General features: G+C 35.2%; 1 protein-coding gene across 13 annotated transcripts in view; it reads left to right on the forward strand.

Annotated features, from left to right (window-relative positions):
* LOC101742254 (cAMP-specific 3',5'-cyclic phosphodiesterase) overlaps positions 1-17431 on the forward strand; it is a 632766-nt gene that overhangs the window by 459831 nt on the left and 155504 nt on the right. For 2 of the 13 annotated variants that reach the window (XM_062674967.1, XM_062674969.1), the window contains exons 1-3: positions 4425-4604; positions 6086-6458; positions 6658-7591. The exons of 10 other annotated variants lie outside the window; for them this stretch is intronic. In XM_062674967.1, coding sequence (XP_062530951.1) covers positions 6867-7591 — 725 coding nt within the window. In that variant the 5' untranslated portion in view covers positions 4425-4604; positions 6086-6458; positions 6658-6866. Of the gene's footprint in view, positions 1-4424; positions 4605-6085; positions 6459-6657; positions 7592-17431 lie in introns of those variants that run through there. One more of the 13 variants, XM_062674968.1, reaches the window with a different exon arrangement.

Raw genomic sequence — 17431 nt, forward strand, 5'->3', positions numbered from 1 at the left:
CGGGTAATTTGCAATATTGTGTTTAGTGTAAAAGTGAAATAAACAAAAGGTAATAAAATTTAATAGTGAAGTATTAAACAGAGATGAGTTCATCAGACAGTTTTTATTCAATTAGTAGAAGTTTATTTAAAAATTAAAAAACAGTTAAATTGTTTTTTTTATGAGTACGGGGGTCTCCGCCCCCCCCTACCCTCGGCCAGGGCTTCGCCTCTGGACCCCGGCTCGGTACTCCACGAACTTTCGGCCTGGTAGGAGAAAAAATAGTATGTGCACCGCGGGAAAAAAGTTGGACATTTCCTCCCTTGGTGCTCATGTACTATTTCGTAATCACAAAAGTCTACTGTTTTTCTATAAAAACTTATTTCTGTTTAGTTCGGAAACTATAAAGTATTCGAAACGTAGAAATTAATAAAACAATAAAAACGCGAGCTTAAGCCGTAAAAGCAGTTTTTTTATTATTAAATTCCAGTTCACAGAACATATATGAGTAAGTAATCAACATAGAAACGTACAACCTAACACGTTAATTTAGCTTAGATAGCTATCGACACGACGGAAGGCTCGCGTGCCTGCATCACGGTACCATAGTGCAGCATGGTATTAACATTAGCTTCAGCAAAGGTCGCTCAGCAACACGAGGTCACGTTCCGTAAATAAATCAACGCTACAAACGACCCCTGCCCGCCTGTAGATTTATAATTAGAACTTCTTTGTGTGATAATGTTTTGAAAATTTTAAAATACGTCGTATTTTTTTTTCTTTCTTTTTACTTTCTTTGCGACTTTATGTGTGCTTCATAGCACTAGACAGGTTGTTCAGAGAACGTTCTGGAATCTGAAACTAAGCAAAAATCCCGTTGTAATATTTTGTTAAAATGTAATCACTGAGCAATGCCTCACAACATCAGAGCTGGCAAGAGCTTTAGATACTAGCTGGAAACTTTTTAGGCACAATATATATAAGCAAATATAAAATTGTGGGACATATTTTGTACATACATATTTTCCTTTTTATTCCTATTAGATATCATTAATTTTATCACCTTCGATCTTAATTTTCTGGTCAATAGACTATAAATTATAAACTCGATAAAGGCCGTCGAACCGAAAAACATTTATAGTAGAAAATATCAATAATAACATAGAAACAATAATCAATTTTGCCAAAAAAAAGTTTAGTACAAAATTCTGTAATAAATTACATCATACTTCACAAAATAATAGGCATGCACAGCTAAAAACATGTTACGTAACGATAAAAGTCAACTTTTGCAATATTTTTTCTACAAATACACAATAAACCAAAAAAGTTAAACAATTGAAATGAGTCGTGGTTCAAATTATTATTTGCGTGTGCGAATCCGAGACTTGATTAAACTTTTATGATTTAATCCCACAAAACACAAACGTAATGATTTCTTTAATCAAATATCGTTCAAGTTTAAAATGCAAAAGTTAATATGAAAACAGCCGTGATTTTTAGACTTAAATTCCATAGAATGAAACGATTAATTGTATTGGATTGTATATAAACGACGAGCAAAGAGCCACACAGAGCGCATGTTACAGTTAATTATAAATTGATGCAAATTAACTACTAACTTTACTGCTACAATATTCATACGCAGTGTGCGGTCTGTCTGCTTAAATTTGATGCTGAAATCAAACTAAGTAGATCGGAAACTGTTCGTATAACATAATATTATGAAGAACAATACACACATTAAGAAGAATAACACAGAACAAACTAAGAAACCTATATGGCTCAGAGTTAAGTCACAGCGGAGGTCAAGAATAACCCGGTACACAATTCATCAGCATCCTTTGGACAGTCGTGCGAACCAAATTATAAGATTTGATAAAATCCAAATACTCAACTAAGTAAAACAAGATAATTCGACGAACGATTTGCGGAGCCGTTGAAATAAATAAATAAATAAAAAAAACCCTAACTTTGATAACGAACATGGTTTGCGCTTACATAATACTCGAGATCTTCTTATCTGTACATCTATACATATAAATAAAATTGGAGTGTCTGTTTGTAATATTGAAATAACCGCTTTTTACTACATGCATATGAATATATATACGGTACATACACCAAAATAGCATTTTTTTACAATTTTTGTCTGTCTGTCTGTTTGTTCCGGCTAATCTCTGGAACGGCTGAACCGATTTTGACGGGACTTTCACTGATAGGTAGCTGATAATATAAGGAGTAACTTAGGCTTTACTTTTTTAGACTAGCATTGCCCCGCGGCGTCACCCGCGGTACGACGGGACATAACTTTAATGATAAAATTTAACGTTTCCGAAGCGAAGCGAAGGCGGATCGCTAGTCGTGAATATAAAAGAATACATTAAAAAGCGAGAATTAAACCGTAAAAGTAGTTTTAAATGTAATATTATGAAGCTAAACATTATGATTTCAAACAAAGCAAAAAATCAGGATTACAGAACATATTAGGTATTATTTCAAGAATGCAATACATACATACATCTTTTGCATGACTTTCATTTTTTGGGAAGTAACTTTAAGCTTTTATTGACCAGACGAAAGATCTTCAAGTATTCCACGCAAGCACATGAAGCTCGAGCCCCATCTAATGTAAAGCGGTCATCATAGCCCATTGACAACCCAACTTGCAAAAGAGAGCCCGCCTATAGAAATATCAATACGCGATGAGGTAACGGTTATCCTAAGCTAAGTTGTCGTGGCCTAAAGGATAAGACGTCCGGTGCGTTCGTGTTGAGCGATGCATCGGTGTTCGAATCCCAGGCAAGTACCAATTTTTCTAATGAAATACGTACTCAACAAATGCTCACGATTGACTTCCACGGTGAAGCAATAACATCGTGTAATAAAAATCAAACCCGCAAAATTATAATTTGCGTAATTACTGGTGGTAAAACCTCTTGTGAGTCCGCGCGGGTATGTACCACCGCCTTACCTATTTCTGTCGTGAAGCAGTAACGCGTTTCGGTCTGAAGGCTAGGGCAGCCGTTGTAACTATACTGAGACCTTAGAACTTATATCTCAAGGTGGGTGGCGCATATACGTTGTAGATGTCTATGGGCTCCAGTAACCACTTAACACCAGGTGGGCTGTGAGCTCGTCCACCCATCTAAGCAATAAAAAAATAGCGGGATCGTTTAGTGGCAGGCGCAACGGTGACAAACATAGGCGGTCAATCCATTAAAAATGACAGCAGGATGCCAACTGTTAGAGAAACCACTTTATATTATAATATGCTATCATCCCCGTGTTCAAAGGAAAGGATAATAACACGACAAAAGCTCTATTAAAACTAAAATTACACACAGTCTCTACAAGCAATTCAAACTTGTTTTAAATTACCACATTAATACTAAAATACAAGAGTCGTAGGTGAAATAGAAGTAAAGCTAATACTTTTTACAAAAGCTTTGTTCTTTGAACACCTCATGCTTTAAAACTGAGAGATAATGCAAACCTCGCCTGAATATAACAATTCACATTTATATCTCGTTTTTGTAGGAAATTAAAACACAGAAAATAACAACACGCAGATTAAATCATTTAAAACTTGCTAAAATCGAAGAAAAACTTAAAATTTATTAAATTTACACCAAACCAAACATATTTCACAATTTAGCTTGTGATTTAAATGAACGTTTTTGAGATGATATTGAATTATTTACAACCATATTAACCTAATCTAACTGCACGAAAATAAACATGTGACCATTATAAATTTCTTAATAAACAATGACAACAACAATTTTCCGCGTCTTAACGTTTTTAAACATCATGTGGGTATTTTATTCACATTGCATTACGAAGATGGGAGTTAGTCAGAGGGATCTTTGCCAATCATTATTCATGATTTCGAATGTTTTATCGCCCCCTCTATATAGAGGAGTCATCGCCTCCGACGCCACGTCTACTGACGCATAATGTGTATTTTTGGCTCACTTCAGAATCACGATTTACAAGAATTTATCTAATTAATCTCTCTAAGGGTCTTGATTTGACAGATTTATTAATTAATTGTAGATTAATTAGAGCATGTTTCGTATGCAAGCAGGAATTGAACGTGACCTCACATTGCTAAATAAATTAATCAATATGTCGCACAGATTACGTTCATACATTTTAAAAATTAATTATTTCTTGTCATAATAAATCAAATGAATTGTTAATTTGTCTTGACAGATACTAAGGTAGTGGACTAGAGTTCGGGCCAAAACTTGAATTACAAAGATAAACTATAGAATTGAACGATTTATCCTCGTGTTCCTTTACCCAAAATATCCACGAATTCAAATGTAATCCACTGGAAAATAATATTTTTGTTTTAATAAAAACAATTTCACGTTTAATTACTAAGAATCGTGGTAGTAATTGACGCTATAAATATGCTTCGTTCCTGGGAAAATCTTACGTCTGGCAACGTCGGTATGCGCCCACGCAAAGCTCAAACAGAGCAACAAAGCCAGCGACGGTATTTCTTCAGCTCAGTTGACTTGCAAGCTCGGCAGAGAAAACATCTCAACAAAATACCATAAAACAATTTTCAATTCGTTGAAGTGACTGTGATCTGTTTACTTACTTTTATCCAGGTATCTATCCTTTGTACTATTATATTATATTATCGTTAATATTATTGCTAACCACTAAGCCGTCAGCAATTATTTTATTGTCCTTACTAAAAATGTTTTACCGTGTATTCGTTAAACTAACAGTATTTCTACGAATATATTCGTAGTTTTACTGCTTTGATGAAAACGTTCTATGACATTTATAAAATGAAAGCTTTCAGCCATCTTAAAACTAAATCGTAACGAAAATATTTTAAAAATAAAAATTTTAAAGAAGCCCAAAGGAAGTAAATAATTTCAGTTCTAGTGTGTTGAAAAAATTTTTTCCGTAACATTACACCTTTCGCGCCTGTTTATTCCTATGTAGGTCACGATGACTCAGTCAGGTATTCGCACGTTTTTAATAGACAAGAATCCTATTGTCTTGTCTTGTCTTGAACTCGCGGTACGTGACAGTAAGGCCGAACGTTTTGAACACCCTGAAGGTCAGCGGGAATGTTTTAGTAAACTACTAGCAACCCGCCCTCGCTTCGCTTCGGAAACTGTAATTTATTATTGATTTCTCCACTATTTAATGGATGTTATTATATATATAAACTTCCTCTTCAATCAGTCTATCTATTAAAAAAAACCGCATCAGTATCTGTTGCGTAGTTTTTAAGATTTAAGCATACATATAGGGACAGAGATAGCGACTTTGTTTTATACTATGTAGTGATAAGTAAACTTGAATATTACATTTTTTTTTGTCTTAGTCATTTCAATTTCAACCTGCATTGACGATCTCATTGGCTATAACACGTATTTAATGTCAGTTTTAATAAAAGCATAAAACGGTTAGTTGAAATTTCATTTTCTCTACATAATTTCTGGATTTTTTTTTAAATAAAAATGTTCTACAAATCATGTATGTGAAATAATCAACATTCTTTGTTGTTATTGCAACTAATTTTTCAATGTTGTTTTTTTCATAAAAGAAATGCAATAAGAAAGAGTTCGATGAAATTACCATGGAATTCTTGGAGAGTGTAAATCTAAAAGCGGTCCAAACATTCAGTACTGGCGCGTTGCCAACTAACGATATTATTTCCTAACAAACTTGGATTTCTTACATTGCACCACACCGAATAGAATTTTTTTTTAATCTTCCACGGCTCCGCGTATTAATCTCTTATAAATCTATACTAATATATAAATCTACAGTGGTTTTTACAGATGTGCCGTTATAACTACTGAACCATGCATCCGATTGATTTGAAACTTGGTATCGATATAGAAAATAGGTGTACTTAATGGATAGGCTAATATTTATATGAGTGCTGGACTCCCTACATCAGTTGCGGGGGTGTTAATGATGAGAATCTTTGGGGGGGGTGAGAAATAATAATATTAATTTTAAATGCCCAGCGAAGCGGACGGGTACAGCTAGTAAATCTATATTTCTAATTATAAGCACTTAATAAAACTGAACAACAACAAATCAATCTCTCTGATTATTCTAGATAAAATCTCAATCACAATGTCTGAAACTAAGAACCTTGAGGCCGGTCAGCAGCTCGTTAAGCGTACCATGGACGAGCTCATCCAACAGAAGCAGACGACTGAGAAGGTCACGATCCAAGCTAGACAGGAATTCCGCGAGTCCTTCGAGGAACATTACGAAGAGGAGTTCGAAGAGGAAACGTTTATTGATGAATTAGGCAACTCCACAACCAAGAGAGTCGAATCCAGCAGCGAGAGTAAAGAACATTCTAGAAGCGCTGACGTCAAAGTGAAAGCGACGGGATTAAACGCGGAACAAGTTAAGGCTTTAACCGACTGCGCAAATGAGGCGGGACAGCTGGCGCTCGACTCCAAGCCTGCAAACTAAACAACGTAATAACGAATTTATTGTTTTCAACGTAATACAACCCTAAGTTTGAGTCAAATTCATTTGAGTTAACACTCCAACCAGCATGTTTATATACCTATATACACACAAATTTACATAGCCAACTAATGTCAATGTCGTTATTCTCAATAAGCAACACCAATCAATATTAATAACAATCCTTAAAACAATATTTTGTTTCAGGTTTGCTAGGAAAGTTCATGGAGTGATTCAAAGAGTGTTTAAGACTGTGTCCAGTGTTCCTTATTCTGTATAAGTTTAATTATATGAAAGTGCAATAAAAGTTTTTACACAAAAAAAAAATATATATATTATATTATTACTTAAATGAGTGTAGTGCCAGAATACGTGTGCTAGTATATGATTAGGTAAAACACAACAGTCAGCTTACAATGGAGGAAGAGGAAGATGAGAGAAAAAACCGTCGACCAAATCTGGCAGCTTTTAGCTCATTGAATGCCCGCGTGGTGCACTCCTCTTTGGAAGAGGGCTATGTACGACAACAGGCCTCTTCAGAGTCGGCAGACGCGAACACTTGCTCGAGTATTTCAACGGCACAATACAGCGACCGAAGTTTTATATCTAAAACTAGCACGTTTTCGCGTAGCGGCACTTCGAGCTCGAGCCAAGAGGAGTGCGAAGTGGCGCAGGCGACGGTAACGACCGGTCAATTTCTGGCAGCTGCAAGAGTCGAAACCGCTCGATCAATGGAGAGTCTCCGTCCAAGTAAAGACACCTCCCCGGCGCGTCCGGCCAGCTCGTGCACCTCTGTTCGTAGTCACCGAAGCTCCTTCCTAACTGCGAGTGAACGGGATGTACGCGAAAGCCGCGGCCTACCCGCCCGGCGCGCTCTTTCTGGTGAAGACATGGGCACTTCAGCCGAGAAACGACGCGGTTTGTTCGCTAGCACCGATCGTCGTGCTCTTCAACAGCTCAGTCTGCCCCCTCCTGAGCGCAGGCTGACGATCCTCAGCCCGCACAGTCCTATGGCTGTGATGACGGAACTCCAATGGCCGGTCCCATCCGGCATTCGTGGCAGACGCAAGAAAGGAATGGTGCTGCCGAAACTGATTCTTCCACGCACCGATTCTGAAGCATCCGAGGTTTTTATCGAAAGGTTGTTACAATATTATTATTATTTACGAATGTAGCTTTTAAAATAAATCTGAAACATACAATTTTAATAACTTTATTTTCTTCTAATTACATCTCTAATATCTTGATCAGAAACAGTTGAAAGTCAAACGGTTTTTTTATTGTGCCTTGAATCACAGTAGAATCTACTTCTGTTCTTGATACGCTTCGGTTTGTAAAAAACGCAATCTTTTAGTCTCTAGCTAACGATTCATAATTTAATTTAGTGCCAAACAGCACGGAGCTTTGAAATGTAAAAAACTTTGTTCCGATCAAAAATAAAAATCTACATAATAAAGTTCCAGTATCTTTCATTGGAAATTTAATTATAATGAGTGTCAATCAATGTCGTATCCATCAAGAGTTTATTTCGGTAGATCACACATGTTTGAAGTTTGTTTGTTTTTGTGGACTGTTAAATCCGATTCACTTTTGTATTTCATACCCTTTGTTTTCAGACGTTACAATAATTTTGTTAGAAATGAACGTAATTTGATCAAATAATTACAGCTACAGTCCAAATTATTCATAGAAATTCTCGAGGCCAACGTATTCTTCAAGAGAGGATAACACAACGAAACCGGCTTCTTCATTTCTAAATTTTTTAGCAGCTAATACGAGGAATCTGAAGTAAAAATAACAGCATTGTAACCGACGCAACGGCCGAACTCATGTTTTCATTAGGCTCGTTAGCCGACCTAAATGAAAATAATGTTTGCGACATTCTTGAGAACAAACGCAAATCTACTAAATCTTTAAAACTTTTGTTACCGAGAACAAAATTTCACATACAATTCAATAATAACTTAGAGAACGGCTTTTAAAAATCGTAAATCGTAATCGTAAGAGTTTGTAATAGTCTTACGATATATTTTTTTATTGCTTAGATTGGCTCACAGCCCACCTGGCGTTAAGTGGTTACCGGAGCCCATAGACATCTACGACGTAAATGCGCCACCCACCTTGAGATATAAGTTCTAAGGTCTCAAGTATAGTTACAACGGCTGCCCCACCCTTCGAACCGAAATGCATTACTGCTTCACGGCAGAAATAGGCAGGGTGGTGGTACCTACCCGTGCGGATTCACAAGAGGTCCTACCACCAGTAAAAAACAGTGACAGTACATACAGTACAGGTGATACAAAAGGGTGGTCACGACACTCAGCAGTGAGTATTTCGACACAAGGAGGATGACAGTACATATAAATCTGCTTTCAGACTACGCTATAATATAATAGCATAATAATATAGCTCATAGCACAACAATATCGTGCACCATACATTATTATGGACACGTTCACACTGTACTGTACTATGTATTATTGGCTAAGTATACGCTGATATACTATATTGCAAAATAGTATAGCGTAGTCAGAAAGTAGCTTAAGACATTTTGGTAACACTACATATCAACCAGTCTAGCAAATGTGTCAGCTGCTACTCGACTTTAGTTAGTAAAAAAAAGGGCGCGTGTACTTATGTACGCGCGTAAGAAGTAATACTTTATTTTTATTAAATTTATTTCTTTTTTTTTTATTTAAATTTTAATCAATTTGAAAAAAAATCGATTAAACAACATCCTCAAACACGCATATTGGACATCCCTTTTCTTGACATCGTATAAATTCGGTAATTCTCGTTACGGTTCGGAAAGTTCACCTGCGGCTATATTCAAACTCGCCAAGCTACGTCGCGTCGGTCGTATTGTAATGAGCGATTTAATGGGCAACTTCATTCTGTTAATTTTGTGTCACGGTGCGCGCGCATTGTAAAATTTCCCTCTCATAAATTTTTCATAACGCGCCTAAAGAAGTATAACTTCAAAAAAGGGTTTATCTAATTTAATTATTTACCCTAGTATCTGAACATTCTGCGATCTCGTAGACCAGATTAAAATGTCCATTTCATTTATTTTCCATGAGAGTGCTACGCTTTTTATTTCTGTTAACGGATGACTGCACGGATCCAATTAATAAAAACATCCGCAGTACAGAATCAATTTTATACACTGGAGTTTAATTTTAAAATTTGAACAACTTGTAAATTACTCCCTTAAAAACATATTAAGAACAAAACAAAAGATTTATATATTAGCTATATTCTGTAGTTTTCCAGATCGTAGTATATGCTTAAAACTTATTTTCTGGAATAGTCTCAATTTTTTTATTTTAAATTTTTTCTGAGGTTTCAAATAAATACTTGACAGTTTTCGTGGTCACAGACAACTACGATGTCATTATTCGACAATTGAATTTCAATATTTTCTAGTTTTTAATTTAGTATGTACATACATCAAGAGCATGTTCCTAGCATAGAGCCATGAATATAAGGCGTTCAAGTAATTCCAAGTAGGTAATACAGGTTTTACCTAGCGAAACGTTTCGAAAATCTTGTAGTTTATTTATTATAAAACTAGAGGTCCCGCAGTAGTCGAAATTCGACTATAATTAATTGGAATTGTAAGTTTGTACACTATTATGATTGTATTTTATACTTCTATAATCACAAATTTCGCCAAGACTACACTATAAAAAATATTAACAAAGACAAACAATATTTAATCTATTCTCAATTTGACAACAGACGTGAAGAACAAAAGTTTGACAATAAATAGTATGTATGCGTGTGTGCGTCAAATTCATGGTATGTAGTGTGTGTAATGTTTTCTTTGTTGATTTAATGTACCTTTTATGCATTATTTAAAAAAAAAAATACATTGTGCACTCCTTCTCTATATTCTCTATAAGTGTGGAAAATTTCATACTCCTCCGTCCGCGCAATTTTCGTTAAAAGGGATACAAAGTTTTTGCTTCACGTATTAATATATAGAGATGTAATAATGATTTTTACGTTACTCCGTCACGATCCATTATTATCAATGACAAATTGATAAGTATTCATTTATCAAAATGTAATTGATACGATTACAATATCATTAGTACACGGGCGTTATCAACGAGATAGTGAGATCGCATTGAAAACTATCTGATAACGTTTACCCGACACTGAAGAGGTGTCTCGATAAGCTGGCGTAAGTAGTCGGCAAACATACACCCACACTTCTAAATGTTTTTGATCTAAGAATGTTATGTTGATAAAGATCAATGTTTTTTTTAAGTGTAACTAATTTTTATAAAGTAACTAGCTGACCCGGCAAACATTGTTTTGCCATATATAAGATTTCTAGGGAAATTCTAGTGTAGAAAAAAAAACTAACTTATTGTGTGTGTAAGGATGTGATAAATGAGTAAAAGAGGTATGTAGTGCTGTGAACGATGAGGGAATATATAACAAAAATAACAAAACCTCATTCAACCACATAATACCTCATTATAAAAATAATATGTCCAAATAAAATAAAAATGTTAGGGGTGGACAACCCTAATCACTTAGGGGTATGAAAAATAGATAGTAGCCGATTCTCAGGCTTACTGAATATGCATAAAAAATTTCATGAGAATCGGTCAAGCGGTTTCGGAGGAGTATGGGAACGAACATTGTGACACGAGAATTTTATATATTAGATGTATCAATTTTAACACAAAATCTGAAAACATGATTGATATGAAATAGAAAAGGCACAAAGACAATTATATATTGGGCAATAATACACCATCAACATAAGCGTTGTTGTGTCCCTTAGATTGCCGATGACTATGGGGGATTTAACATAGATACTACTGCTAATACTCTGCTGTTCATATCGATCACTAAATAATAGGGAGTTGCAAGTCCGTAAATTCTGAATAGCACGAGGAAATCCCTACAAAATCCTCTAGACCAAAAAACCTGTCAATCACAAGATGACACTGTTTATTACTCTCAATAAGCAAACAAGCTCACAATCCACCTGATGTTAAGTGGTTACTGAAGCCTACCGAAATTACAACATGAATACCGCCCTCTAGTTTGATAATAAAAATAATAGAACATAAACCATACATTTTTTTGAACTAATTTCTGGCTGTTTGTCTGTTCGTCTGAACAGATTTTCATTTGGTTTGAACAGATACATAAAGTTTAATTTGGTTAAATAAACTTCATTAAATTGGGATGTTGAAAATTTATATTAGCTTTTTTTTTATTGCTTAGATGAGTGGACGTGCCCACAGCCCACCTGATGTTAAGTGATTACTGGAGCCCATAAACATCTACAACGTAAATGCGCCACCCACCTTGAGATATAAGTTCTAAGGTCTCAGTGTAGTTACAACGGCTACTCCACCCTTCAAACCGAAACGCATTACTGCTTCACGGCTGAAAAGGACAGGGTGGTGGTACCTACCCGTGCGGACTCACAAGAGGTCCTACCACCAGTAAAAAGCTATTGTGAATTAAAAAAAGTTTGTGACTACAGAACTATTCTAGACCTCCCTTCTAGCAGAAATAAATAGTGATTGCATGCCAAATCTTAAATAGCACATTCGAAATTCAATTCGAATTTTACGACAGGCGGCCTCATGTGTGGGGATTTCTTTTATAAGCATAAATACATTACATTACAGAACATAAAAATTCAGTACAACACCTAAGAAAACGGGAAAAAAGGATTCCCTAAATCAAATTACATTTTATGTTAAAACTATAAAGCTTTTGACATCTAATAATGCCGCCTTATTTTAAAATATTAAGGTACTTAAGCTACAGAGCGTATAAACGTAATAGATAATAAATACAAATAATATCAAACTACACGAGTAGGTACGCTCGTAAAACATTATCCTCGTCATTCGGCAACCGGGCAAAACCGATTTTACGGCTCAGCTTCGAGCAAAACTCATTTCGCATTTAAAAATGAAAAACTGTAAAATTTTATTTCAGTAATATGTCTATATCTCGTGAAAATCTCAGAAAAGATTTCAGTATTATTAAAACGGTCTGGGGGTATTCGCAAATTCAACTGTTTCTCTGTACCACAGTTTCTGATTACTATTATGAATAATTTTTAGGCAGCGGCTTGGCTCTGCCCCTGGCATTGCTGAAGTCCATGGGCGACGGTAACTACTCACCATCAGGTGGGCCATATGCTCTTCTGCCTACAAGGGCAATTTTTTTTTTCATGTCTATGTAGCGGAATCTTTCTGAATAATTTTCACTAACTTCAAGACATTTGATTAACTTATCAAGGACTCATATCGATACAATAATTTTATTACTTTATCCAAATATACTGATCAGGGTCACCAATTTAAAACAAATATTACATTATTTCCCATTTTTGGTTCAATTTAATATCGCAGAATATCCGATGCATTCTATATATTGTATTTTAACAAGAAAACCTCAGTCACCACTGTCTTTCCTATGATATGGACAGCTGCGTAAACGTGGCGAAAATAAATTTCGTGAGTCATTGATAAAGAATAATAATCGATACAGATGATTTGAATCCTCACAAAGATTAAACTAAGTACCTAAATCTAACTAATAAAAATCCACCTAGCTAAGCAATAAAAAGTAATAAGTTTTGAGTTATTCGTTGCGAAGTCATTTAACGGAGGAAAATATTTATTTATTTAAATACGCAAAGATAACACGCAGCTTATTACCTTTCTCTCTAGTTTGATTGACCGATATCTAGACTGATTTTTCTTTGTTACGTAACTACTATCAGTAATACATAGGCTTGTTGTCATTAATTAAAAAGTAAAATAATTTGTAATAGATTTTTCCTCATATTTAAAAGAAAATTTTCTAAGAACGCAATAAAAAGAAAAAAAAATTTTTTTTTTTTTTTCAATAATGTACAACGTCTGGTCCACCCTTGAAACCAAAACGCATTACTGTTTCACGGCAGAAATGGACAGCTTAGTGGAACCTACCCGTGCGGTCGCACAGGACGCACTGTCACCAGTAATTACGCAAATTACAATTTTGCGGCTTTGATTTTTATTACACGATGTGATTCGTTCACTGGGGAAGTTATTGGTGAATATAATATACGTTAAGTACGTATTTCATTAAAACAGTTGGTACCTGCCTGCGGGATTCGAACACCGACACGATCGGATCAATTGTGTCGGTGTATCGATACCATTGCATCAGGCGACTTTTTCTTTAAGCCACGAGAACTCTAAAAGTAATCATGCGCTCCGCTATGAAATATTAAACAACATGATATTATATAATTGCAATGTAGTCATCATTTTACAATACTTTTTTTTTTCTTGATTATTGAAATTTTGCTGGTGGCCCGAAGGCTTTTCCAGTTTCACCAGGACAGGTGGGCGAGCAAAGGCTCAGCCAGGAGGGGTGGGATTTGCTAACAACTGCCCGAGCGCCTCCGAAAGAGACCTAACAACTCAAGAGCAATTGCTTCGCGATTTAATCTACTACCGGATCGGAATCGCGACCCGCTGAGAAGATCCGGCGAGAAACTCAGCGGGCCGATGCATGGGTTAGGTTGCACGTCGACCTCTTTGTCGAGTTCGACGAGTACGGTTACCGAAGTCACTAAGCCTGCTCCTAGTATTAGAGCTGAAGGCGTCTAATGCAAAGGATCTGATGGATCCGTAAGAACGTGTCTAGGCCGTCGACGGTGATTGGCTCCTGCATGATCAGGATTCGGGGAGTAGTCAGCGGCGGCAACGATAAGGCGATTATCATGACGCATTTTCAATACTGATGGCGGCATTAACGCTGTGCTTATTGTTCAAGCGGTTACCAACTTAACACCAGGTGGATCTTGACCTCGTTTTCTCGTCCATGCAATAAAAATAGTATATAATTACAAATACTTTTTACCGGTTAAAAAAGGAGAATAATTGTAGTGTATTATTTTAAAACAAAAAGCATAAATATTTGAATTGCTGAACTTATTTGGGTATATTTTTTAAAACAAATTAATTATTTCATGAAAACGAACGTTATTTGAAACTTCTTGAACAAAAAATTTATAATTACACAATTTGCACTTAAGATTTAACTCCCAAGATTTGTTAAGAAATAAATGTTTCCAGTAACAGGATACTTGGATTTACATATTTAATATTCTTTACCCGCAATTATAATTCCCTTCTCACGTTTGCAAGAATATTCAGAGTGGTAATTTCTTTATTTTTATTTAGCTCCAGGACGTTTATATACCTGATGATAACTAGTGATTTCAAGTCACAAATCACATTTTAATAGGCAGGGTAATTACGCAAATTGTAATTTTGCGAATTTGATTTTTATTACACGATGTTATTCCTTCACCGTGGAAGTCGTGAACAATTGGTAAGTACGTATTTCATTAGAAAAATTGGTACCCGCCTGCGGGATTCTAACACCGTTGCATCGCTAGATACGAATGCACCGGACCCCTTTATCCTTTAGGCCACGACGACTTCAGATTCATGTTTCATCTCTATATTTGCTATATTAACATAGATTTCTACTACAAAACAAAATATCATTTTTATACAATCGATATGAATGATACTTAGTTAGAGTTAAGTATAACTTTTTCTGTTTTCAAAGCGTGAATTCAATAAGGAACAAGTGTTCGTGAACGATCAAAAACACCTGAAAACTATCCATTCATGTGCGTTTATTCACATGGTTTCTGTAAAACACATCACACTACGCTATATGCACAAGTGTGTCCGCTAGTAAACATGTACCTACGTAACTAAACATATCCATGCTGTAATGTCACAAAAATTCGCTACCGCCACTGGTATTCTCACATTCCTTCCGTAATTTCTTAGTAACAGAACACAATGCTGTTCGCTCTGTGTTTTAGCATTGGCTATTATTTAAAATAGATATTGTGAAGCGTCTCGCCGAATATTTTAGAATTAGACTGACAAGTGTGTCTTGTTTATTCTGGTACTTGCATTAATAATGAAATACGGGATTTCACAGAAGTAACGAGCCGTATGCTCAAACTCGTTTGAAACATTAGGGACTATAAATTGATTTCTGAAACATCTTATTGCATTAAGAGGAATTTAAGGTTTTAGCAATTTAATCATGACGACCTACATATACTTTATAAGCCATTTGCACGAAGACTATCAACATTGAAGTGAACTTTAATTTTAAACAATACGGTTACAATCGGGACAATAAAAAAATTTTCACTAAAACATACACACGCATATCCAAACACACTAGCACAACTTAATCCATTACTGGTAGTTTTCAAAAGTACTATCACATATTATGTAGAATAATATGAAGATAATGATGAAGAATTTACCGAGACCAACTAAAATCAATTACTGAAATTTATCACTTTTATATGATACATACACATAAAATGTATATGAAATAGTTAATTTACAAAAAAAACATAGAGCGATGAACTATTGATTGAATTTAATATGTCAGTAGACAAGACAATAATTACCTACAAGCCTTTGAATTTGCATTAATTTACTATTTTATTAATAGACTTTTATAAGCGGTTAAACATTTTACAGATAATTCATAGGTTGCTGGCCTGTTCTAATAGAAGGAGTCCCTTCTATATTATAATTCTATACTCTTCCGTAGTAAAAAATATGCAAACAAATCCTTCGACAACTATTGAAACAACACTTGACGTTGAAGTTCCTGTGAGACGAGTTGGTCTCCTTTCCAACTTACAAATAAACAGGAGAGAGGAAATTATTATCCGTTCTCAAAGCGGATGACAATTGACAAACAGATATTTGTATAAGTAATTGCGATCTACTGAACGTCGAAATAATTTTTTTTGTTCGATTTTTTTATGTTACCTTTTCTACATTACGTCATTTAAAATGCGTAATCGGAACAAACCAATGGCAGCTTATAACAAATTGAAATTGTGTAAATGGAAAAAATAACTGATAGGGAAAATTAGCCGAAAGACATCTATCTGGTCTTAAGCTGCCTCGAAGGTTCAGCACAAGAAATAATTTACTGCAAATTAGTTTAATATGCAGTTGCATATTTTTAACTAAATAGAAACTACGGACACTTTTCGTTTACCTTTATTAATAATACTTGGTAAGCATCGGTTCAGAGGAAGCAATTTGCTTAATTTTTCCTAATTCTTAAGTAGATTGAGGAATAATCTTTATTTTATTTATAATTCTTCTGTACTTGTTATTGTCACACAATTCCTTTTAATCAGCAGGACCGGTTTTGAAGTTCAGTAAGCTTGTTCGGGTGTCTAGATTGTTTATATCTAAAAAGGACCCATTAGGTGACGCGGCAATCGGGTTTTAGGTTTCATTTTCAGGATGGGTAACGTCTGCTGACTCCGTTAGGCCTTAATTAATTTATTGAATTAGTTTAAAGAAAAAAATTGAGCTCTGAAACTGTTTTGATATTCTGATCTGAATAATTCAGACAAGTTTCTTGAAACAAACTCGTTTGGAGCAACAGAATAGTTTAATCAATCAACCATCAATAATGTTTATATTCATTCAAAAACAGCTTTTTCATTTCACATTTGTAAAATAGTTATGGAAATAATAGCCTTAATGGAATATCTAGTAGTTTGTGATATCAATGCTAATAAAATATGACACTAAAACTGTGACCGCTATCTTGCGGTCCTGATAAGCAGAAGATTTCATAGTATACTTGATTCGGAGTGGCTACTGAATCCTATAGACATAATATGAATGCAGCCGCTCATATTGAGACATGATATTGGAATCTCAAATATATTGACTAAAGACTGTATGTAACTCGTGAAATCGGCACGCATGTCATTCGCGGCAGAAGTGGTCAGAATCAAACATAACCTCACGATTCACAGTAAGTAAGTACCCTTTACACCCTACATTAGTTAGGTGAAATAAATATTATAGTAATAACTTCGTTATCAGGTAACTAGTGTAGTTACAATAGAATTACATCTACA

The sequence above is a fragment of the Bombyx mori genome, chromosome 22 (assembly GCF_030269925.1).
Source record: "Bombyx mori chromosome 22, ASM3026992v2".
Classification (NCBI taxonomy): domain Eukaryota; kingdom Metazoa; phylum Arthropoda; class Insecta; order Lepidoptera; family Bombycidae; genus Bombyx; species Bombyx mori.